Raw genomic sequence first — 23,935 nt, forward strand, 5'->3', positions numbered from 1 at the left:
CCAACTCTCACGATTTTATCGCAAGTCTCATAGTATTTGATGTTTTACACATTGGCCCAGTTCCTGAAGTCCTAGGATCTCAGCCTTCATTTTTTTTAAAGTAAATTTCTAGCCCTGATGGTTTCTGGGAAAGGCTGGAAATCATGAAGCCTAGAGGCTCAAACACCAGAAGGTCAAATAAAAAGATCCCAGATTTATTATTATTTTAAAAATCTCATGATTTTTAAGCCAGTCTCACGATGTTTGGATTCTGGCTCATGATTTTTGAACACTTGGGATTGACAATACAGAGCACAGCACACTATAAAACCTGCAGACATTCTCCTTTATAATGAGATACCATCCCTTCTCCCAAGCTGAACAGAAGACAGCCAGGTCAGTATTTGGGTGAGAGAGCTCTAAAGAACACCAAGGTGCTGTAAGAAGTTATGTTAGTAATTCAGGGAGTGGCATTCTGTACTGTCCTAAATCCCCTAGATATTGATGTTGGATTAATGGTAGTACTGCACTGTCATGGAATCATAGAAATGTAGAGCTGGAAGGGACCTCGAGAAGTCATCAAGTCCAGCCCCCTGCACTGTGGCAGAACCAAGTAAACCTAGATCATTCCTAACAGGTGTTTGTCCAACTTGTTTTTAAAAGCTTCCAATGATGGGGACTCCACAACCTCCCCTAAACGTCTTTTCCAGATCTTATAATTCAAAAGTTTTTCCTAATATCTAACCTAAATCTCCCTTGCTGCAGATTAAGCCTGTTATTTTTTGTCCTACCTTCAGTGGATATGGAGAACAATTGATACAGTCCTCTTTATAACAGCCCTTAACATATTGGAAGACTTATCAGGTCTCCACCTCAGTCTTTTTTCTCAAGACTAAACAATGCCCAGTTTTTTTAACCTTTCCTCATAGGTCAGGTTTGCTAAATCTTGATCATTTTTGTTGGTCTCCTCCAGACTTTTTCCAGTTTGTCCACATCTTTCCGAAATTGTGGTGCCCAGAATTGGACACAGCTCTCCAGTTGGGGCCTTGACACTGCCAAGTAGAGCAGATCAATTACCTCCCATGTCTTACATCCAACACTCCTGTTAATACTTCCCAGAATCATATTAGCCTTTATTGCAGCTGCATCACACAGTTTACTCATGTTCAGTTTCTGGTCAACTATAACTAGAGCCCTACCAAATTAGCGGACATGAAAAACATGTCACAGACCATGAAATCTGGACTCCCCTGTGAAATAACATAAGAAAATAAGAATGGCCATACTGGGTCAACCAAAGGTCTATCTAGCCCAGTATCCTGAGGGAATGAACAGAACAGGTAATCATCAAGTGATCCATCCCCTGTCGCTCATTCCCTGCTTCTGGCAAACAGAGGCTAGGGACACCATCCCTGCCCATCCTGGCTAATAGCCATTGATGGATCTATCCTCCATGAATTTATCTAATTCTTTTTTAACCCTGTTATAGTCTTGGCCTTCACAACATCCTCTGGCAAGGAGTTCCACAGGTTTACTGTGCTTTGTGTGAAAAAATACTTCCTTTTGTTTGTTTTAAACATGCTGCCTATTAATTTCATTTGGTGGCCCCTAGTTCTTGTATTATGAGAAGGAGTAAATAACACTTCCTTATTTACTTTCTCCACACCAGTCATGATTTTATAGACTTCTCTCATATCCCCCCTTATCATCTCTTTTCCAAACTCAAAAATCCCGGTTTTATTAATCTCACCTCAGACGGCAGCCGTTCCATACCCCTAATCATTTTTGTTGCCCTTTTCTGAACCTTTTCCAATTCCACTATATCTTTTTTTGAGAGGGGACGACCACATCTCTACGCAGTATTCAAGATGTGGTTGTACCATGGATGTATATAGAGGGCAATATGATATTTTCTGTCTTATTATCTATCCCTTTCTTAATGATTCCCAACATTCTGTTCGCTTTTTTGACTGCCACTGCACATTGAGTGAATGTTTTCAGAGAGCTATCCACAATGATGCTAAGATTTCTTTCTTGAGTGGTAACAGCTAAATTAGACCCCATCATTTTATATTTATAGTTGGGATTATTCACTATAATCTGGTCTTTTGTGTACTTTTACCCTATCCTACACAGCGTTTCTCAGACTGGGGCTCCTGACCCAAAAAGGCATGGTAAGCCTATTGTAGGGGAGTTGTGGTATTGCTACCCTTACTTATGCACTGCCTTCAGCGCGGGGCGGCCAGACAGCAGTGGCTACTAGCCAGGCACCCAGCTCTGAAGGCAGCGCCCTTGCTGGCGGTGGCGCTGCCTTCAAATACGGGTGTCTGACCAGCAGCCGCCACTCTCCATTCTGCATTCAGAGTTAGGTGGCTGGAGAGTAACATCTGCTGGCTGGGAGCCCAGCTCTGAAGACAGCACTGCCAGCAGCAGCAGCACAGAAGTAAGGGTCGCATGGTGTGAACACATCCACGAAATTTTCTATTTATGCTGTGAGTAACCCGTGAAACATGTATGATTTCTCTGTGATTTAAGTAAACCCCTAATTATAACCTCCAGATCCTTTTCAGCAGTACTACCACCTAGAGAAGTTATTGCCCATTTTGTAGTTGTACATTTGATTTTTCTTTCCTAAGTGAAGAACTTTGCACTTGTCTTTATTGAATTTCATCTTGTTGAATTCAGATCAACTATACAATTTGTCCAGGTTTTGAATTTTAAGCCTGTCCTCCAAAGTGCTTGCAACCCCTCCCAGCTTTATGTCATCTGCAAATTTTATGGGCATCCTCTCTATTCTATTATCCAAGTCTTTAATGAAAATATTGAATAATACTGGACTCTGCGGGACCCCACGAGATATTCCTTCCAATTTGACAGTAAACCATTCATAACTACTCTTTGAGTATGGTCTTTAAATCTATTGTGCACCCACTTTATCATAATTTAATCTAGACCGTATTTTCTGAGTCTGTTTATGAGAATATCATGTGGAACTGTGTCGAAAACCTTACTAAAATTAAGGTATATCACATTTACTGCCTCCCTCATCCACTGGGTCAGTAACCCTATCAAAGAAGGAAAAGAAGTTGGTTTAGTTTGGCATGATTTGTTCTTGACAAATCCATGCCAAGTATTCCTTATAACCCTATTATCCTCCGGGTGCTTATAAACTGATTGTTTAATAATTTTCTCCAGTATCTTTCCAGGTACTGAAGTTAGGCTGACTGGTCTATAATTCCTTGGGTCCTTCTTGTTCCTCTTTTCAAAAATAGGTACTATGTTTGCTCTTCTCCAGTCTTCTGTCCTCCAAGAGTTCTCAAAGATAATTGCTAAGGGCTCTGAGATTGCTTCAGCTAGTTTCTTAAGTACCCTATGATGAATTTCATCAGGCCCTGTCAACTTCAGTACATTAACTTATCTAAATATTCTTTAACTTGTCCTTTCCCTATTTTGGCTTGCATTCCTTCCCTCTGGTTGTTAATATTAATTGTGTCAAGTATCTGGTTATCACTAACCTTTTTAGTGAAAACTGAAGCAATATAGGCATTAAGCACCTCAGCTTTTTTGATGTTATCAATTATTAGCACTCCTTCCCCTCTAAGTAGAGGACCCATACTTTCCTTTGGCTTTCTCTTGCTCCTAATGTATTTAAAGAATCTCTTCTTATTGACTTTTGTGTCCCTTACCAAGTATAACTCATTTTGGGCCTTAGCCTTTTTGATTTTGTTCCTACATACTTGTGCTGTTCTTTTGTACTCCACCTTATCAATTTGACCATGTTTCCTTTTTCTTGTAGGATTCCTTTTTGATTTTCAAGTCATTAAGGAGTTCCTGATGGAGCCATATTGACCTCTTGCTATTCTTCCTATCTTTCCTTTGCACCGGAATAGTTTGCAGTTGTGCCTTTAATATCATCTCCTTGAGGAACTGCCAGCTCTCCTGAACTCCTTTTTCCCTTAGATTTTTCTTACCATGGAACCTTACCTGCCAGTTCTCTGAGTTTGTTAAAGTCTAATTTTTTGAAATCCATTATCCTTATTCTGCTGCTCTCATTGCTTTCTTTCCTTAGAATCATGAAATCTAACATTTCATGGTCACTGTCACCCAGATTGCCTTTCACCTTCAGATTCGCTACCAATTCCTCCCTGTTGGTCAGAATCAAGTGCAAAATGGCTGTCCCCCTGGTTACTTCCTCCACTTTCTACTTTCAACTTTCCAAAAATTTATCACCAATACATTCCAAGAACTTACTGGAAATTTTGTGTTTTGACATATTACTTTCCCAACAGATGCCTGGGTCTCGAAAGTTCCCCATTACTCCCAGGTCCTGTGTTTTGGATATTTCTGTTGTTTGTTTTAGAAATGCCTCATCCACCTCCTCTTCCTGATTTGGTGGTCTGTAGTAGACCTCCCACCATGGCATAACACAGAGACTTTACACAGAGACTCTCAACAGGTCTGCCTCACACCTCCTTCTGGATCTCAGAACAAGTGTATATATCCTTCATGTATAATGCAACCCTTTTTCCCTTCCTGTCCTTTCTGAACAAGCTATAGACCTCTATACCACTATTCCAGTCATGAGACTTATCCCACCAAGTCTCTGTGATGCCAATTAAATCATAATTTAGCTTATGTGCTAATACTTCCAATTCTCCTTGCATTTATGTATAGACATTTAAAATGTTGATCATATTTCTCCCACCCCCCGATTACCTTCTTTTTGCTCCTTTGACCCTATTGTCATTTTCCACATCTCCCCCAGCCCCATAACATCTAACCCGATATAAAAGTCACTATTTTTATACTTACCTGTGGGTTTTTGTCATCTGCCCCCTGTGAACCTAGTTTAAAGCCCTCCTCACTAAGTTGGCAAGTTGGTGCATGAAGATGCTTTCCCCCTTCTTGGTCAGGTGGACCCCATTTGTTCCTAGAGGACCTTCTTCCCAGTACAGCATCCCATGGTTGAAGAAGCCAACGTCCACCTCTTGCCGCCCTCTGTCTATTGAAGGACACAGAAAACTGAGGTCCAACATCCTTTGACTTAAGAATAGGTTTATTAACTGCAGTGTAATTACCCTATTCCACCTGAGGTAATTATTTTCTGGTTTCTAAACCCCCTCTGCAGTTTCAATAGGATACAATTATTATTCTTCACTTCCTAAACTTTTGTACAGTATAAAGAACACTGTTAAAGGATTGCTGAGCTCAACTTCAAAGAGGTAGCTGCATTTCAATGGTGGTTAAAGAGACCCTGGTATATCCCTCACCAATCTCACAGGGGTGCTATGGGGCTTAATTTATTTTTATAAAAGCCACTGAGATCTTCAGATGGAAGGCACTATATAAGCAGAAAGTTGTATTACTTAATGGAGTATTTTTGTGTGAGAAAATTCACCCATTACAATTATAGTATATATATTTTGCATATGTATACACAATAAAGATCCTGTGGGGAAATCCATTTTTCTCTCCATGGATACAACCTGGTTTATTATAACTTCTAAGATTTCATCGATTCATATCAGGCTTTGGTAAAAAGCCCATGCCTTCGCTCAGTGTTTTTCTCTGAGGTGCTTGTTTCTGATTTTCTCATACACAGTAATACTTCCAGCACGGAACCTGTTTATCAAAGTGGGAAGAAAAGGGTGGAGAAACTTTTGTAATGCTGCCGTGCAGGCCCAAGCTGGTGGGCAGAGCACAGGAGAAAGGTGGGAAAATAAGAACAGGTTGAATAAAATCCTCAAATTAATATAATTTATCGATAAATTGGAGAGAATTCAGAGAAGGAAAAGACATGATTTTGGGGCTGGGGGAATTGATTTACAGCATGAGGGAAGATTAAAAGAACAGAGCCTGCATTTAGTGTATGTATCAATGATATAACACACACACTCTCTGCTTCGGAGAAATTCCCTTCATATCCTTGTAATGTAAGGTCTCACTTGAGAAGATATAAATTAGTCAATAGACTCCTGACCTCTTAGCATACAATATAACATAAAAATACCTAGTCTTTTATACTGTACTTGATACACAAAATAGCAAAATGCTTTACAGAGAAAATTAGTCATAAACCAGCCAGAAAAGAATTTTTTTAAGGTAGAATTGAAAAGGAAAACTCCCCTGACTAACCCAAGTAATTCAGGCAATTGATCCTGCCACCCTGGTACAGCATACAAGTATAACCCACTGGTGAGTATCGGTTATAGATCCCCTTCTGTGCCTGATCTGCTGACATGTGAGTCTGTTGCAGCCACAGCTGGAGAGAATTGGTCCTTTAGCGCAACCTATTGTAGCTCATGTTTGTAGCTCTGGAGATCCTCACTTTCAGTCCCTGCTGTGTTGGCCAAAATAGCAGCCATCACATAAAGAATCTGCAAATCAGGACGTAATCCAGCTCTACTGGAATCAGGGGGAGTTTTCCCATCGACTTCAATGCAGGCTGTATCAAGTCCAAAGAGCTGGTGTCAGAACCCAGAGCCCTGCTACCCGAGTTGAACCTGACGGGACCCAACTAGAAATGTTGAGTCCAGGTCAGGTCGGGTGGGAAAACAAGCAGACCCTCTCAGGCTTGGGTCAGGGGGCCGTCTCTCCACCTGCCTGTGGATCAGCATATGCACACACTGTCCGAAGTGTGCGTACCTGTCGAGGAGTAGCCGAGCCCCTCACTCCACAGTACATGCAGTGCATCATGGAGAGCTGGCCGGCAGGAGCAGGACCCGCAGCCACTGGCTCATGCAACTGCCACTGCACAAATCCCCAGCAGGAGGAGAGAGACGACCCCAAGGGCAGGAGACAGCGGCTCCTGTTCAGGGGTAAGAGTTGGGGTCATGTCATACTCAACCCCCCTGGGCTTGGGGTTGGTTGGCTGGCCTTCTGTCTGGGTTGGGCCTTTCAGGGAAACTGGGCCCGATCCCACGCCTAGGGATTCAACAGGAATTTTCACAGTGACTGCAAAGGATGGGAGCCCTTTCTGGTTAGAAATTCATTGTACCCACATAAGAGGTGGAATCCTGGCCTCACTAGAGTCAAAGGCAAAATTCCCATTGACACCATCAGGGCCAGGATCATGGCCTGAGCCTCCGAAGTTCTGACCACAGCATCCATTGAGGTTGCGGGTTTCCAGCATCACTCTTCGCCTTACTAGGCTGGGCCTGTGCTCGAGCTGGGAGAGTCATTTGCAAATATATTTGTCCAATAATTTACCCACTAATTTTTGCATATAATATTTTGAATAAAACATTTGGCAAATTCTTTCCCCCTTCACCCAGCTGCAACTGTGAAAAGAGTTGAATCCATTTTTCAGCCCACATGCTGACACAGCTCCCCTATTTCCTTTCCCCTGCTCCATTTCCTTTTTAAATTGAAAACTATTAGGAGCGTTTAGGCAAATAATAGAAACCTGAGTGTCGGCACCTCTTATAAATTGCTCACTAGTTACTTTTGCCCTAATGTCTTCTCAAATGTTATTTCATGCCAGGCTGTGAAGGGAAGAAATGCTTGAAGAACTCTGACAGTTGATGGGTCAGGAGTCAAGGTCATAATATAGAAGTTTGTTTCTTCTTATTTTTCAGATGATCTGACTGTAGGGTTAGCAATGGTTGGCAGCTTTAATCTGGACCTGGTTTAGGTGTACAACAGCCAAAAGTGTACATGTTTGATTTTCAGTGAAGGATGTTCTCTTAGCTTGGTTCCAGTCAGCAACGATGTGGATTCTTTTCAAGAGCTATATCTTCCTGTCCAGAGAGCTCTGTGTGTACATCTCTCACAAAGCAGAGCTGTAGAAATAATGCTAATGAAAATGTTTGTGGAACATTCATCTGAATAAATATCACAGATTCATGATGAAAATATTTGAGATGCCTTTTGGTTGGTTTTCCACAACCATCCATAAGAGTTAATGGGGGAGGGGCGTAGTAGAGCCTGAGACTACCCTCTAAGGCAGCAGTTATCAAACTGTGGGTCGGGACCCCAAAGTGAGTCACGACTCCATTTTAATAGGGTCACCAGGGCTGGCTTAAACTTGCTGGGGTTCAGGGCCAAAGCCCGAGTCCCACCACCCAGGGCCGAAGCCAAAGCCCAAAGCCAAAGCCCCAGGGCTTCAGCCCTGGGTGATGGGGCTCAGGTTACAGGTCCCCTGCCTGGGGCTGAAGCCCTTGGGTTTCAGCTTTGGCCCCCCTGCCCAGGGTGATGGGGCTCAGGCGGATTCAGGCTTCAGTCCCCCCTGCTGGGATCGTGTAGCCATTGTTGTTGTCCGAAAGGGGTCCTGGTGCAATGAAGTTTGAGAACGCCTGCTCTAAGGGAACCCTAAAGAGCTATTACACCAGTATGGGATCATCAGATTGTGCCACACATCAGCTCCGCCTCTTTTCAATCCTCGCCCATTCTCTGTACTGCTGCCATCAGGGGGTGGTGGCAAATAGCCAGTGATGCCAGATCTGTGCTAGCCGTGGATTCCACCACAGTCAGTGCTTCCCTTTTCCTATCTGTAAAATGGGGATAATAACATCCCTTTGTTCTGCTGCATGTTTGGAGGTTAGATTAATGAACATTTAGAAAGTACCTTGAGATTATCAGGTAGAAGTTGCTATAGAAATGCCAAGTATTATTTAAACGAGAACAAATACAGAGGTGGTAAATAACAATTAATAATTAATGTTGATTGTTTACTAACAATTTGAGGTAGAAGGCTCAAGCTAACTGTACTGCAAAATCAACAAATATTGGTTAAACTATACAGAAGGATCTGTCCAGTCTCAATCATTGGCCCCAAAAATTTAGGTTCAGCAGCTGAAAATACTACACAGAATAACAATGTGACAAGTCTTTCCTCCATTAGAATATAAGTGTGACTTCACCGAGGGGCTGGGTTGCAAATAAATTCATCTTGTGTTCATGGAAAGTTATATCAAGGGAATGACTTTCTGATTCTATACATATACATAATAAAGCATACAAGAGAAGGATTCATTTGCATACATGCTCCTGAATGCATCAGATACCTGTCATATTGTCAGAAGTATTTTTCATTATGCCGAGTTCCCTCACACGTGGTGTTCAGCAGCAGTACATTGGTCACAGAGCGCTATACCCTTTTGGCTCCTCACTGACATGTGGCTATTAGAGTGCTAATGCATAACTCATGTACATCTGTGTTTCTGGGTGTCTTAGTGCTGCAACATACATGAGGAGCATGGGTACTATTTCCACTAATTGGGAATAAGACATGTTGGAAGATCACTACATCTCTAACAATGCACAAGGCCAATTTTGTGGGAACTTGGAAGCCAACTCCTCTAAGAAGGGTCCTCAGTCATCTTGATGTCCTTGATACTTGTGATACTTAATATTTGTTTACTTTGCGACAGCCACACTGGCATATATGTGGCTCTATGAAGGCATATCACCACACCAAGTGGATAAGTGTGTCCATATCTGTGGAGACTGGGGAGCAGTATCTAATTCACCCAAGGGGGAAAAGGTTCCTTAATATCAATAGTGGCCCTGATATTGTTATGCGGGAGGGTGTTGGTGGTGGCCAGCAAGCGTGTCTCTGATCTATGTTCATCAGAGACCTCATAGAAGATGATGGACACACCAGTCACCTTTCATTCAGATTAAATGGAAGAAGCAGTTGAACTCCTTTATGGAGTAAGGTAGCTAAAAGAACAGAAGCCCCTGCCCAAGGCACTGGATTGCATTGGAAGGCCTGAGCAAGAAGAAGGAAGAATATAAAGGTTCCCTGAGACGGATTGCAAACACAGGGACTGGGGCATTGATTGGTGGAGCTGTGTGTGTCAGAAGGTGAAAGGAAGCAGAAAGCCAGGAGAAAGCAAGAAAAGCAGCTGATAGCATTGCCCTAAAAGGGAGCAGAGATAGAGCTCCATGGGCACAAGAGTGGTTTGGAGCAGACATGAATTTCAAGGAAACTGCCTGGATACAGTCAGAGATAGAACAATGGGCTAGATGGACCATGGGTCTGAAACAATACAGCAATTCCTATCTTCCTTAACTGTGACATTAGAGTCCCGATTTGGAGATTTGAGGTCAAAGAAGTTGTTATGCACAGACTGCAAATATCCCTTTTTGTAGCATGGAAGACACATCTCCATATAATTTTTTTTCCATAATAACAATAAAAACAAACACAAATATTTGTTCATTCTTTCTCTTCACTGCATTTTCCATCATCTCCCTTGTGTGTCTCTCTTTTAGCTTGTGAAAAAATTGTCTCTTATATTTCCAAACACATTGTCATTAGGCTCAAAACTACAATAATAATATTAATTGATAATCACAACACAGATAAATCAACTTCCACAATTATGTGCACTTTGCAGTTACTGCCTATAGCACCTTCCATCTGAGGATCACAAAGTGCTTTAGAAACCACAGTGAGTTAAGCTTCACAACACCCTTTGGAGCTTGGGAAGTAGTTTTGCCATTTTACGAACTGGGTAACAGAGAAGTCAGGTTTACACAGGAAGTCTGTGGCAGAGCCAAAACTACAACCCAGGTCATCTCCTGAGTCCCAGTCCTCTGCTTTAACCACAGAACAATCCTTCCCCTTTTATCTTATCTGCAATTTACTGCTGCTTATCTCATATCCAACCCAGGGATCTTATGGGAGAACATGTCCCTAAGCAGCATGCTTCTAATCCAGAAAATCATTGCAATTTCTTGTTTGTTTCACTGCTCAATAGATTTCAGCATACAACTAAGTAGCTGACTATATAAGATGAATCTCAAAGCTTATCACACCTAAAGAAGGTCACAAAAAGGAGAACAAAGCAAATGTGCATACAGAACAGTATGCATTCTCCAGCAAAGTGTTTCAAAGACAGAAGCACTTGGCCTGCGGTAAGACTGTTTCCATTCACAGCATGGATATATCTGACCCGAGGCTCTCTGTCTTAATCCCAACTCTGTTAAATCTTAACGTTTTGGATTGCTGTGCCCTGTGTGTGTATATAATAACTGTTTACAGCTGTAAAACATGGATTAAAGTTCTTGGGATACTTGATCAAGCCTTGATGGTATCTCATTTGACCAGAACGCATTCGTTAGGGGTAGATTTGTTTGTTGGTTTGTTTTCTCTGTCAATCAAAAATGGACATGTTCTGTAAAGTGCTCTGCAATCACTTAAATGGGTTTTATTTCAATGCATTTTTAAACTGTTCTCCCAGGGCTGTACTGAAGAACAACACTCCTGTCCTGGAGAACAAAACTCCTGTTGACTTCAGTGGAGTCAGGTTTCACCCCTAAAATGTTGTTCATTTTCAGCTGAATGAACATTTTAGGGGTGAAATCTGGCTCCATTGAAGTCAACAAGAGTTTTGCCATCAACTTCAATTGGGCCAGGATTTCACCCCATAGATCTACAGGTTGTGGCTATTTTGAATAAAAAAGGAGCAACCACAGCTGCCCTTCCCTTTAATATTGAGAGGAGACTGTAGGTCCGAACCAGTAACGTTCCATCTAAGTCTGAGCAGAGACTACATTTCAGAACCCTGTGGGCCTCAATATAGGAAGCACTGATGTAGAGGTACATGTGAGGGTGGGGAGGAAACCAGACAGAAAGTAGGATCTCTTTGTTCTCTGAGATTTTTAAAGAAGAGAAGCTCCAGAAGTGTTACTTGCATTTTATTTAGCACTTCCAGTACACTAGTGATGAAAGCTAACATTATAGGGAGTGTGTGTTCCCATCAGAAAATGTCTTCAGCAGCTCATAAAACCTGGCCATTTATCAGCACTGTGGGAGATCTTTATTACCTACTTACAGCATGTGCTTTTCTATGATGTAGTTATTGATTTAACAAGTAAACTTTGTGGCAAGCTTTTATCCAGGAATTAGCAGTGCAGACTGAAATAGAGCCTGTATTATTCTAATAGCGCTGAGATGTGACGGTACTGCATATTCCAAAAGCCATATAATCATTTTCATCAGCATCCCATTAGGGCTGTCTCAGCTGCCACATCAAAATGGGGGCTGCAAGAACTTTAACAATTACGATGTCTCGCTAACCCTGAGGCAAGTTACAACTCTTTTGTTTTCCTTTCTGCAGGCTTGGACACCAGGCAGGCTCAGGTTATTGTGCTGTCATCGGGTACCAAATGTATAAATGGAGAATACATTAACGATCAAGGGCGTGTGGTCAACGACTGCCATGCAGAAATTCTGGCAAGGAGAGCATTTGTTCATTTCCTTTTCTCTCAGCTGGAGCTACACCTAAGGTAAACTGAATTTTGTTGATGCCTGAGAAATATTATATAGGCTTCTGTGGAACAGATCTGTCCTCTAGATGCCTGTCGATACATCATTGTTTATGAGTCTTTGGCTGATGAGTGGCCAATATACTCTGCCAAGGAAAGCAGAGTTAGATAGTCTATTGTTTTGGGTTATGAGCTCTTTCATTCCAGCTGATTTTCCTTCAGCAGCTATTAGATATGAATCATAAAGTCAAGTTTTATGAAGTCTGATGATTTTCTGCAAATTCTTTAACCACAGACCTAATAATAACCCTCGCTGGTCAGAGATTCTTATTACAGGAATTTTCCTTCCTTGCTGAACCTGAGTTACCTCAGGAAAGTGATTTACATCTCTCTCTCTCTCACACACACACATACACACACACACTTGAACTACACTGATCATTAACACATTCGTTGGCTTCCTAGAGAACCACTGCCTGTTAACAATATAGCAGACCTTCTATGAAAGAACTAGATATTATTGCTCCTTCTTTGTTTTGTTAAAAATGTCATAGCAGGCATAGTTACTGGAAATTATTCTGATGTGGGTGCCTCTTTGTTGCTAGTGTCTTCAGCCTTGCCCTTGTCATTGTTTCTTAGATTATTCATTTTTATAGTCATTAATTATCCATTTCTGTCTCTTAACAAGTTCCCCTTCTGCTGCCACAACAATACCAGCCTCAGCCTTGATGGCATCCTTGTCTATCTCTTCTACACTGCCCTGGGTGCATGAATCACCCTTTCTGAGCTGATCCTTAAGACCGGGGTGGGCAAACTACGGCCTGCGGGCCGGATGTGGCCCACTAGCCGTTTTAAGCCAGCCCTCGAGCTCCTGCTGGGGAGCAGGGTCGGGAGCCGCTCCACGCAGCTCTTAGAAGCAGCAGCATGGCCCCCCTCTGGCTCCTACGTGCTCCAATGGCCACTCTCCAATGGCCCCCTCCGGCACACCAATGGGAGCTGCCAGGGCAGTGCCTGCAGATGGGGCAGTGTGCAGAGCCACCTGGCCGTGTCTCCGCGTAGGAGCCGGAGAAGGGACATGCCGCTGCTTCCAGGAGCCTCTTGAGGTAAGCGCCCCTCGGAGCCTGCACCCCTGAGCCTTTCCCCACATCCCAACCCCTTGCCCTGATCCCCCTCCTGCCCTCCGAACCCCTCGATCCCAGCCTGGAGCATCCTCCTGCATCCCAAACCCCTCAGCCCCACCCCAGAGCCCACACCCCCAGCTGGAGCCTGCACCCCTTCCCGCATCCCAACCCCCTGCCCCAGCCCTGATCCCCCTCCTGTCCTCCAAACCCCTTGGTCCCAGTCCAGAGCACCCTCCTAGACCCCAAACTCCTCATCCCCAGACCCACCCCAGAGCCTGCACCCCCAGCCAGAGCCTGAACTCCTTTTTTCTGGCCCCACCCCGGAGCCTGCACCCCATCCCCAATTTTGTGAGCATTCATGGCCTGCCATATATTTCTATTTCCAGATGTGGCCCTTGGGCCAAAAAGTTTGCCCACCCCTGCTTAAGACTTTACTTTCTCCAAATCTTTTTTCTGGACAGATTCTTTCGCATTTTGGTAGTTCCTAGAATCCTCAATCTGGGCTCATGGCCCCATTGTGCTAAGTGTTATCCACGAGTGTATCTAGCAAGATGCCTACAAGAAACAAATAAGGAGCTGAAGCTGTGGGTGTGTAGCATATATTTTTATCAAAGATCCAAAGAACCAACAACAACAGAACCCTCAGTTGTAAGTTGTACTCTCCATTTTTTGTTTTCACAGGGCCTTATCCAAAGCCCATTAAAGTAAATGGAAAAACTCCCATTGACTTCAAAGGGCTTTGGATTAGGCCCCGAAGATGCAAGCATCTCTGAGATGGGACTGTGTCTTCCTGAACATGTGGGAGAGCACCTGACACATTGCGAGGTCAACCATAATAGTCATAACAACATTAGTAAATTTGCACTTCAAACTACAAGGAGAAGATGTTAAATAGATGAGGATGGTCTAACGAGGTTGGGGAGACAGACAAGACACTTGAGGGGTTTAATCACAACTAGCATTCTCTCTCCTTCACTCTTTATTGTTTTCATTTCAAGTTTACATTAAATTATTATGTTTTCAGCAGTTAGCGACCCCACTACTTGCTTTATATTGAAAGCTGTACCCGTCTCTCTTGGCTTATAAGTGCTACCACCATATTTTAAGCTATTGTATTGATCCAGCTTCATAATACATTCAGTAATATTATGTTATTTTGATTGATGTAACATTTTTTTTGTAAAGCGAATTCTCAGTGCAATACAAATTCTGCTTATGGCGACTTCTGCAAATGTTTCTGTTCAGGAAAGAACCAAAACCACTGCTCCCCTGACCTGTACGCACACAAAAAATCCCAACAAAAATGGTGAAACCCCAACACCCTCTGAAACACAGAGCTGAAAATATTGTAGAGTCAGGTTCTGCTCCCTTGCTATCCATGTATAAATCAAATAATCCTTTTATATGTAAGAATAATGTGAATATATATAACCTTGTTACATACTCTTCATGCCAAATGTTCACTGCTATACTATGGAAATGCCAAGCCATCATCAGGAGCTTTGTCACAAGTCAAGAAACTGTGGATGTTCAAGTGAAATGCTAAGCGGGTTTTTGTAACAACTTCTACACTTTGGACTAAATTTTGCTCCATCTTCTACTGGCGTGGAGGCTCTCCTGGCAGACAAACCCAATGTGATTCCATTGCACAGCTTAGGGCAGAGGTTTGGGGGGGACGTACAGAGGGTCTATATGCCATGTGCAGAGCTCAGTCCCAGAATGATTCCCTGCACCCCAATGCATGGGCAGACTAGGGAAAAGACAGATGATTCTCTACTGCATAAATGCTCCCGTCCTTCCCTATGGAAAGGACACATTAGTGCTTTGGTGGCTACTTTACAGTCTTCATCATCTGTCTGTCCCCCACGCAGCCCAGCTACTCAATTTGGTCTGTGAGGGCTGGATTTCACCTCGGTGAATTTATTTTATGAGTTTTTAACAATACTCTGTTTTCTTAATAATGGGATCTGATCCTTAGGAGAAGTAAATTGACATAACTCCACTGACTTCAATGGGACTTAAACACATGCTTAAGTTCTTTGCAGACTCAGACTTTTGTCTAATAGTCTGTAGACGGGCTTCAAAAAAGCAGGGACAGGGATGCATGAAGAAGCAACAATAGGGATGGAGGAGGACTAGATAAGTGAACAAGGACATTCTGCTATCTTCTATATTTGATACAACTACAAAATTATAAAAATGATTTAAATTACAAATGCATATTTTTAATTCTTCTTGTTTTTGACATTAGAAATGCCAATTCCCTGTTTGTTGTTTTTTGTTGGTGGTGAGGTTTTTGATGATTAGAGGCCTGGACTGGGAGCTTTCTCATTTCTCAAGTGAAGAGATAGGCATGTTGAATGTTTCACAAGCAGAACTTTTCTCTCAAAGTTTGTCAGAAGTTTGAATTAAATAGATGTTACAAAAATTTTTGGCTGCTCAGATTTATTTTATTTTATTTGTGACAGTCACAATCCCACTAATTCTCTAGATGTCTATGAAAAGACCAGACTTTTCCAATGTAAAAATAAAAAGCAACAACAAAAAAAACTTTTTGGGGGCCTTCTTTATACATCATAAAGAATGAAGAAAGGCTACCAAAACTGTTTTATACCAGTGAACTGCATTGACTTCAGTGAAGTTACTTCTGCTTTACATTGGTGTGAGAAGGAGAATCAGGCTCTCTATTTTCATTCTTTACAGGTCACCCTTAATAAAACTATTATCTGCCTATTGAACATATTGGTATGGCATAGTGATCTTGCTAGTAAAGAGGCTTTGCAGTTCCAAGGGAGATAAGCTGCACTGGGAGTTTATGCATTTCCAACCAATCAGATTGCAACCTCTATCCAAACCACACTTTAGCTTATACATGATGAAGCATGTAGTAATTTTCATCCAATCAAATGAAATTAGCTGCAATAAAACCAGCCACTTCGCCATAAATTTAACTCATACCTTGTTTTCATCCCAGTGGTCTCTTAATGGACTTGACTGCTTTTCTGTTAAGCTTGCTATTAAGGTACCTGTGGGAGACCATACACATTTATAGTACTGTAATTGGTCTACAGACTTCCCTTACCTGCATTTTACAAGCATTGTTTGCCCAAAATAACTCCTGTAATTTTTTCAGAGAGTAAGAACCTGATTCAGCAAAGCACTTAACATGTGCTTAATCTTAAGCACATGCTTAAATCCCTTTGAAGTCAGCTTTAAGCATATGCTTGTGTCCTGCTGAATAAGGAAAGGCTTAAGCACGTGTTTAGGGTTAAGCACATTCTTTTGAATCAGGGCCTATACACTGAAAATAGGAAGCCCTACCTGTGTCTCAAAATTCCCAACTTCTGCTATTTTGCTGTTACCAATTCTGCTCACCTGCAGGCCTTCCTTCACATCCCAAATACCAGATATGAAAGAAAGAGAGTGCATAATAGCCAAATGCATAGGAATAGATTCTGCCTTTTAGCCACTGCCTGCATTGGAACGGGTATACTGATAGCAGATCCTGAAGTCATGATGCTTGTGCCAATACAATAGACTTCATTCTTCACTGTGTAGTTATCTGCGCCCGTGCAAAGTAGGTGTATACCACATTCTGACTTAGTAATATTTTAAACCCTCTGTGCATTCACACTACGCAGGGGCTAGGTAATGGGGAATCTGGCCCAATGGCTCTGGGAGAAGAAGTGCATTTGACACGGTATACCATTCTCTCACTGTCCCGTTCTTATGAGCATCATTTTTGGCTCTGGGATCCCCTCGTCCTAGCACTCTGAGAGCACAAGGATAACCCTGCACCTGGATCCAGCACAGGTATACATGGTGCCCAGGGAATCCACCCAAGTCATGCTGCCCCCAGTTCTCATTAAAAAGAGAATCGTGGCTGTCTCAGTATCAGAGATGCTCAACTGCTATGCAGGGAGGGATCTGATTTCAAAATCAGCCCTAGAAATACCACCCCACAGGCTGGTTAGGAGCCTGGAGATAATAATGCTTTCAGAATCCTGGAACAAGACCGAGGCTGCACTGCCCTCTAGCTCTGCTGACTATTTTTAAAGAAGCTATTTATCTCCCATTAGCCATAGATATTCCTTGATACTCAGGGAGTGGAAGAGGAATAGGGTTAATCAGTGAAAAATAATAGAACAGGGTGGGTGATGATTACTATGAACTCCCTTAATCCAGCCCAGTAAAGGACTATTCCAACATACCTACCACCCTACCTAGCAACTGTTTCTAAGTCACACAAGCTTTCTCCCCCTCCCATCCCCCCACAGAGTTTTACATAATAATAGCAGGTTTCAGCAGCATTAAGACTGCCCTGCTCTGCAGTCTCCCAGCTGATTTTGTAGTGAATTATTTAAAGGCAACAGTGATTTCTCTGAAGTCCAAGCAGCAGGTCTTAAAGGTATTTTATTATTTCAGAGGTTTCTATCAGGGCGATAATATAATTAGTGTGATTGGGAAAATTCCGTCAAAGCAGGAAGAAAAACAAGAGAGCTACATGTGGCAGTCTCTTCTCAGGAAACCTTGTGGCTCGCTTTTCCTACAGGCAGGGTAATGTGCCTGTAAATTTTGCCTGACAGAAAACGCATCATAGCCTCAAAAACCGACAAAACAACCAATCCATGGAAGAGTGACAGCCAAATACCTCTAATGGCACACAGATTGCACTGGGAAAAAACAAGCAGGCCCCGCAAGGAACAAGCCTGTTCCCATCTTGGAAGAAAAGCATCCCAGTTACACCAAGCGTAGGCAGAGCAGCAGAATTACCCTGCGCAAAAGGATTGCTCACATTTCAGATTAGATGGGCAGAAATCCTGTTCCAAGTAGGAGAACCTTCCACATACAGACCCAGTTCTGGTCTCAGATATGCATACATACTACTCATTGACTTCACTGGGTGTATCTGAGGACAGAGGTGCGATCACAGTGTGAGCGGCTTGTCATTTCTCAGCTACACTAATCACATTATCACCTTAAAAATTATAATCCTCATCGCTAAAAGGTGTGTGATCCTACTGTCTGTCAAAAAAATCATCACTGCCTTCAAACAATCCAAAGGGAAATCACCTGGGATGCTGCACAAGAGAGCAGCCATGAAACCTGCTCTTGTTTTAAACAACATTAGTGAAAGCAATTTGCCTTCTCTAGCAACCTTTGCTAGGGTGACAGGTTGGCTAAGTGCAATGTGTCCCCTTCTAGCTGCAGAGCCACTTAGGCAGTAGCAGTAGTAAGCTTTTATCTTCTAACTGAATTAGTTTTGTAAGAGAGACAAGGTAGGTGAGGTGATATCTCTTATTGGACCACCTTCTGTTGCTGGAAGGTATAAGCTTTCAAGCTACACAGAGCTCTTAGGTCTGGGAAAGGAAGCAGTGTCTGAAGTGCTCTGTGTAGCTCAAAAAGCTTGTACCTTCTACCAACTGAAGTTTGTCCAATAAAAGGTATCACCTCACCTACTTTGTCCCTTTCATATCCTGGGACCAACACAGCTACAACAGCACTTCGGACAAGAATTAGTATTTTAGCTAAAGTAGTAAAGGTCTGTGTTTTTGGTGCACAAGGCCCAGGTTCTATCTTCATTTCACCAGGTAACTTGTGATTCCCAAAGATTTCAAAACAGACAAGAGAGCCACTGTCAGTCAAGAATCAGAGGTCAGTTATGGGGGGGGGGGGGGGTGAGGGGAGGGGGCGGCATTCCTTTAGCATTCACACTTGGCTATGGATGAATAGGGAGGAAAACAGAAGCCCGTTTTTGGATGTCTGAAATCTGTTAGGTTTCAGAATAGCTGCTGTGTTAGTCTGTATTTGCAAAAAGAAAAGGAGTACTTGTGGCACCTTGGAGACTAACCAATTTATTTGAGCATAAGCTTCATCCGATGAAGTGAGCTGTAGCTCACAAAAGCTTATGCTCAGATAAATTGGTTAGTCTCTAAGGTGCCACAAGTACTCCTTTTCTTTTTGAAATCTGTTATTTTCTTTTCAGGATTTCTGTTCATAAATTCAGGGCACTGCGATATGACCTCAATTCTGCAAATCATTTAAGCATGTGCTTAAGTTACCTTGAATTTCAATGGGATCTGAGCACATGCTTAGGGGCTGTGATGAATAGGGATAATTTGTTAAACCTAAGGGAGCTGTTCTCCTTTGATATGTGCACATAAGTCCCATCAGTACCAATGAGATTTATGTACTGTATTTGCACATCCAGATCCCCTCTATCATTCGAATAAATTCCAGCTAAGCAAGCCAAGAAACACATCGACAGTTCCTGGACCTTTTGAGCACCTCATTTACTTAGAGTAGCTTATTATTTTTCTACCATTGACACTAGCCAAAATATGATGAAAGGTGCTAATAAAACAAACAAACAAAACCCCCAAAGGATACAAAGAGAAACAAAACCACCACTGAGAAAGCAGAAATGTTTCTGATTTGGAATGTAACAAATGACCCGGAACTTCTTTTGTGATCATAGCAAACGGCGAGAGGACTGGGAGCAATCAGTCTTCGTGCGATTAAAAGAGGGAGGCTACAGGCTGAAAGAAAACATTCTGTTCCATCTGTATGTGAGCACTTCACCCTGCGGAGATGCACGCCTCAACTCCCCCTACGAAATCACAACTGACTGTAAGAGCAATTACTCCTCCAACCCTCCCCCTCCCCTTTTTTTTAAGGCAGATCTTTGTTCCTTTGTTTGTGGATAACATATTTCACTAGCAAGCACAGATGATAGGGGTGTGTGTCTGTCTGGATCTCTGTATGTATGTGTTGGGATGGAAACGGTATGGGTGGAAATGAAAGCTGGTCAAGTGTCATGGGACTTCCGTGCCTGCCTGCAGCTCAGTGGCTGTGCTGTAAGAAAACCCCACAGACCCTAGTAAATAAACACCTTTCATGTAAAGACCTGGGAGATCATCCAAGCCATGGTCCTCTGGTGGAGCAGAGCATCACAACTGTGACTGGATTTGGCCGTTTCCTTCTCAGGGTTTAGGTTGTACAATCATAATAGTTCCTTGTGATTATCAGAAATAGTCTGTCATCCAATGATCCCAAAGCACTTTGCAAACAGCTTGTTGTCGTTATTATTAATTTTATTATTATTATTACCCAGTTCTTATATGATGATTTTCATCCACAGGTCTCAAAAGCACAGTAGTTTCTAGAGGCCCCAACTGAGACCAGGATCCCACTGTGCTAAATGCTGCACATATACGTAGTGACAAACAGTCCCTGCCTGAAAGAGCTTACAAAACAAACAAGACAGAAATGAATGGAAGGGGAAACAGAGACACAGAAAGGTGATGTGACCTGCCTTAGGTCACACAACACCCTTGTTGCAAGTATCTTGATCTTCATGTTGCAGGCAAAGAAACTGAGGCACATAGTGGAGAGATTTGATCAACCTCACGCAGCCAATGAGTGGTATAGCTGGAGAGTGGTACTTCTCCCAAACCCCACTTTACAAACATATTTGTTCATTTTTAAATATTATTTTCCTGGGAATGGAAAGTTTCACACCTGTAATGATATGTGGAACATCAAGCCTACCAAGCTGAAATTAAAAAAAACATTCCTATTGGTAGTAATATTGGTCCCAGTTTGTAGAAGGTGGAAAGATGTCCTGGACTGGGACTCAGAAGACCAGAGTTCTATTCCTGGCTCTGCTCTGGCCTGCTGGGGGACCTTAGACAAGATACTTCAGCTCCCTGTTTCTCAGCTTCCCTGTCTGTAAAATGGGGATAATGATACTGACTTCCTTTGTACAGCACTTTCAGAACTACTGATGAAAAGCGCTATACAAGGGCTAGGTATTAATTATTAACTTATTATTATTTATTTCTATATTCTGTAATGGTGTCATGGAAAATATAAAGAAGAGAAAGAAAATGTCAAAAAGTCAAACAAAAAACTAGTCTAATTTCAAGGCTAATTTCAACAAAGAGCTAGCACAAGCCATCAAACACCAGTGATTACTCTCTAAAGATGCATTAGTGTTTAAAAACAGCATCTCGCCTTGTGGTTTCTGGTTTTGAGTAGGAATATGGTAAGCCTTTATCAATATGTGGAGTGAGTGAAATCCATTCCTCAAATCTCCTAAAAATTTCCTGCGTTATCCACCGTTACTTCCACAGCACCCCCAAATCTCCTTCTTATGTGCCTTGTTATGGTAAAAGAAGAGATAAGTTTGCATGCACTCAAAACCACATTCTTAAAATAGATGGCACTGGGTAACAATCAATGACAGATGTAAAAGTTTGACACTGGGGCTGTGTCTACACTACCATTTATGTCAGCAAAACTCATGTCGCTCGGGGATGTGAATATTCCATCCCCTGCGCAACATAAGTTACACCAGCATAAGTGTAAAGTGCACAGCACTATTACCGCCAACATAGCTACTGCTGCCCATGGGGGGTGGATTAATTATGTCAACGGGAGAGCTCTCTCCCGACAGCATAGAGCAGCTACACAAGAGATCTTACAGTGGTGCAGCTGCATTGGTACAGCTCCGCGGCTGTAAGCTCTCTAGTGTAGACCTAGCCCAGGTGTTTGTAATGGCTGTAATGCAGTCTGTAGCTGAAGGAGGAAAGATCAAGCAAATCCCTCTTGAGCCTGACTGAAATGAGCCAATGAGGGACCAGAGCAGAAGAGAGTAAATCTGTAGAATGGCATCAGTGTTTTTCCTAGATCAGGGTTGAGTTGTTCTGATGGTTGATGTATCTTCTGCCAACAAGGGACAATCACTTACTTGTAATTCTGAAAATATAACTCCATCAAGATTCTGACTTCTGATTCCTTAGTGTGAGACCAGCCGAACTCTCTCAGTTCTTACAGAACTTTGATCCTTTGAGGGCAGCAGTAGTGGGATAAAGTGAGGGCCATTCTCCCCTCAGCCAGCATGTCCCACCACCTGCCATGTGTTAATGCTGACTCCCAGACATTCCTGTCAGTTCTGGAGGTGAAGCTCCCAAATGATAAACCAGTTTAATCATGGCCCAAAAATGGGCCTCAACAAAAATAAGATACAAGGTGTAAATGCTGATTCTCTGTACATAAAGATAAACCCCAAAGTCTGAGAGTGAATGATAATCCTGTCAGGATAATATCTTCAGAGAAGCAGGTAATTTAGTCACCAGTTACAGATAAAGTAACTTTCCTTTCCCTCAAGATACCCACAATCTGCCAGGATTGACACTTGTGGAGAATAAGCAGCTCTGGAGAGAACAAATGAAAAAGCAGGTAAAACTGCTATAAGCAGCAACACTAAGGGCTATAGGAAAAGAAGGTAGGAGCGTAATAAAAGTTAACCTATCTGTCACAGTGCCTGGTATGTGGCTCACAACTGAGGGGCCAATCTTAGGTCAGACTGTCAGAAAACAGGGCAGACACCCCAAACTGGTATATTCTATAATTAGAGATCGCCAAGCCAGTAATAAATGTGCGCTACTGGAATACTGTCTCACCATGGAGCCAGAGGCAGTCCCCTTAGGCACTCCAGATGATTTACCAAGAGACAAGCTGGACTTAATGATGAAAGGTTATTAAAAACAATACTCATCACACATTATTTTCTTCCAGCCCCAAAGGGCCAATCATGTACCCAAGGTTAGGGTGTACTTCAGCTCTCATCAAAGACAACGTTGACAGCCAATTTCTTAAGTAAACTAAAGATTTATTAGGTAAGAAAAGAAAATGAGAGTCATTGAGAGGTTCAAGCAGATAAAATACAGTACAGGTGAATTAGAGTTTGTAGTCCAAATGATGCAGAGATGTAATGTCTGCTAGTTTTCAATAAGTTCCTCAGGGTTTCCCAAAATGGCTTTTGGGGACCTCTGTCTTGCATCTGGAACCCCCCGTCAGTGTTCAGATGGCTCAAAGGTGTGGAATCACTCCCAGTGTGCCTTTTTATAGCTGAAAACAGTCTAGCAAGCATTTTCATCACCACATGGACCTTGCTTTGTTGACTAAAAGTAGACAAAGTCTATGGATCTTCCACTCTTCTTCATATAATGACCAATGCTTAGAAATCAACAACCTTCTCATTCAAAGTTTTAAGGCTTCAGTTCCGGCTGATGGGCCATTTAGAGATAATGTAAGCATAATGTGATAGCCAGGAACAATACTTCATTAGATTTTATACATCAAGTAACTTCACATCTAAACATTTAAATACAGGCCTTTTGACCTAATGTTAATTAAGTAGAGTTGCATACATAATGTAAAAGTAATTACAGAGTTACAGGACATGAAAAAGGATATAACAACAACGGGTTAATTGAGTTACACTAATATACGTTAAACAGGATGTAGGTAGATGAAGACAAATGCAATTAACATCTGTTCTAACAAGTGAAGTGCCTAGTGCCTTTTAACATTCCTTTGAAGTTCACCCACCAGTGAAGTGGTACACTTAACACGTCTCTGAAATCTTGAACTGAGCTAGCCAGCTGCCAGGACCACACTACCTTTAAACAAAAGGACTAGAGTGATTCGGGTATTTAAAGACCAGTCATACTTACTTCAGTGCCAGATAAATTTGCTGAAACAATTTAAAAAATATTATAAAAATCTGTTATGAAAAAATATTTTGATAGGAATAAACCAACATGTCTTCT

The 23,935-nt window shown here is 42.2% G+C and overlaps 1 protein-coding gene across 1 annotated transcript in view; it reads left to right on the top strand.

The window, feature by feature from the left end:
- ADARB2 (adenosine deaminase RNA specific B2 (inactive)) overlaps positions 1–23,935 on the top strand; it is a 431,840-nt gene that overhangs the window by 358,479 nt on the left and 49,426 nt on the right. The window contains exons 5-6 of the mRNA XM_073334472.1: positions 12,048–12,216; positions 19,795–19,946. Coding sequence (XP_073190573.1) covers positions 12,048–12,216; positions 19,795–19,946 — 321 coding nt within the window. The remainder of the gene's footprint in view (positions 1–12,047; positions 12,217–19,794; positions 19,947–23,935) is intronic.

The sequence above is a fragment of the Lepidochelys kempii genome, chromosome 2 (genome assembly GCF_965140265.1).
Source record: "Lepidochelys kempii isolate rLepKem1 chromosome 2, rLepKem1.hap2, whole genome shotgun sequence".
Classification (NCBI taxonomy): Eukaryota; Metazoa; Chordata; order Testudines; family Cheloniidae; genus Lepidochelys; species Lepidochelys kempii.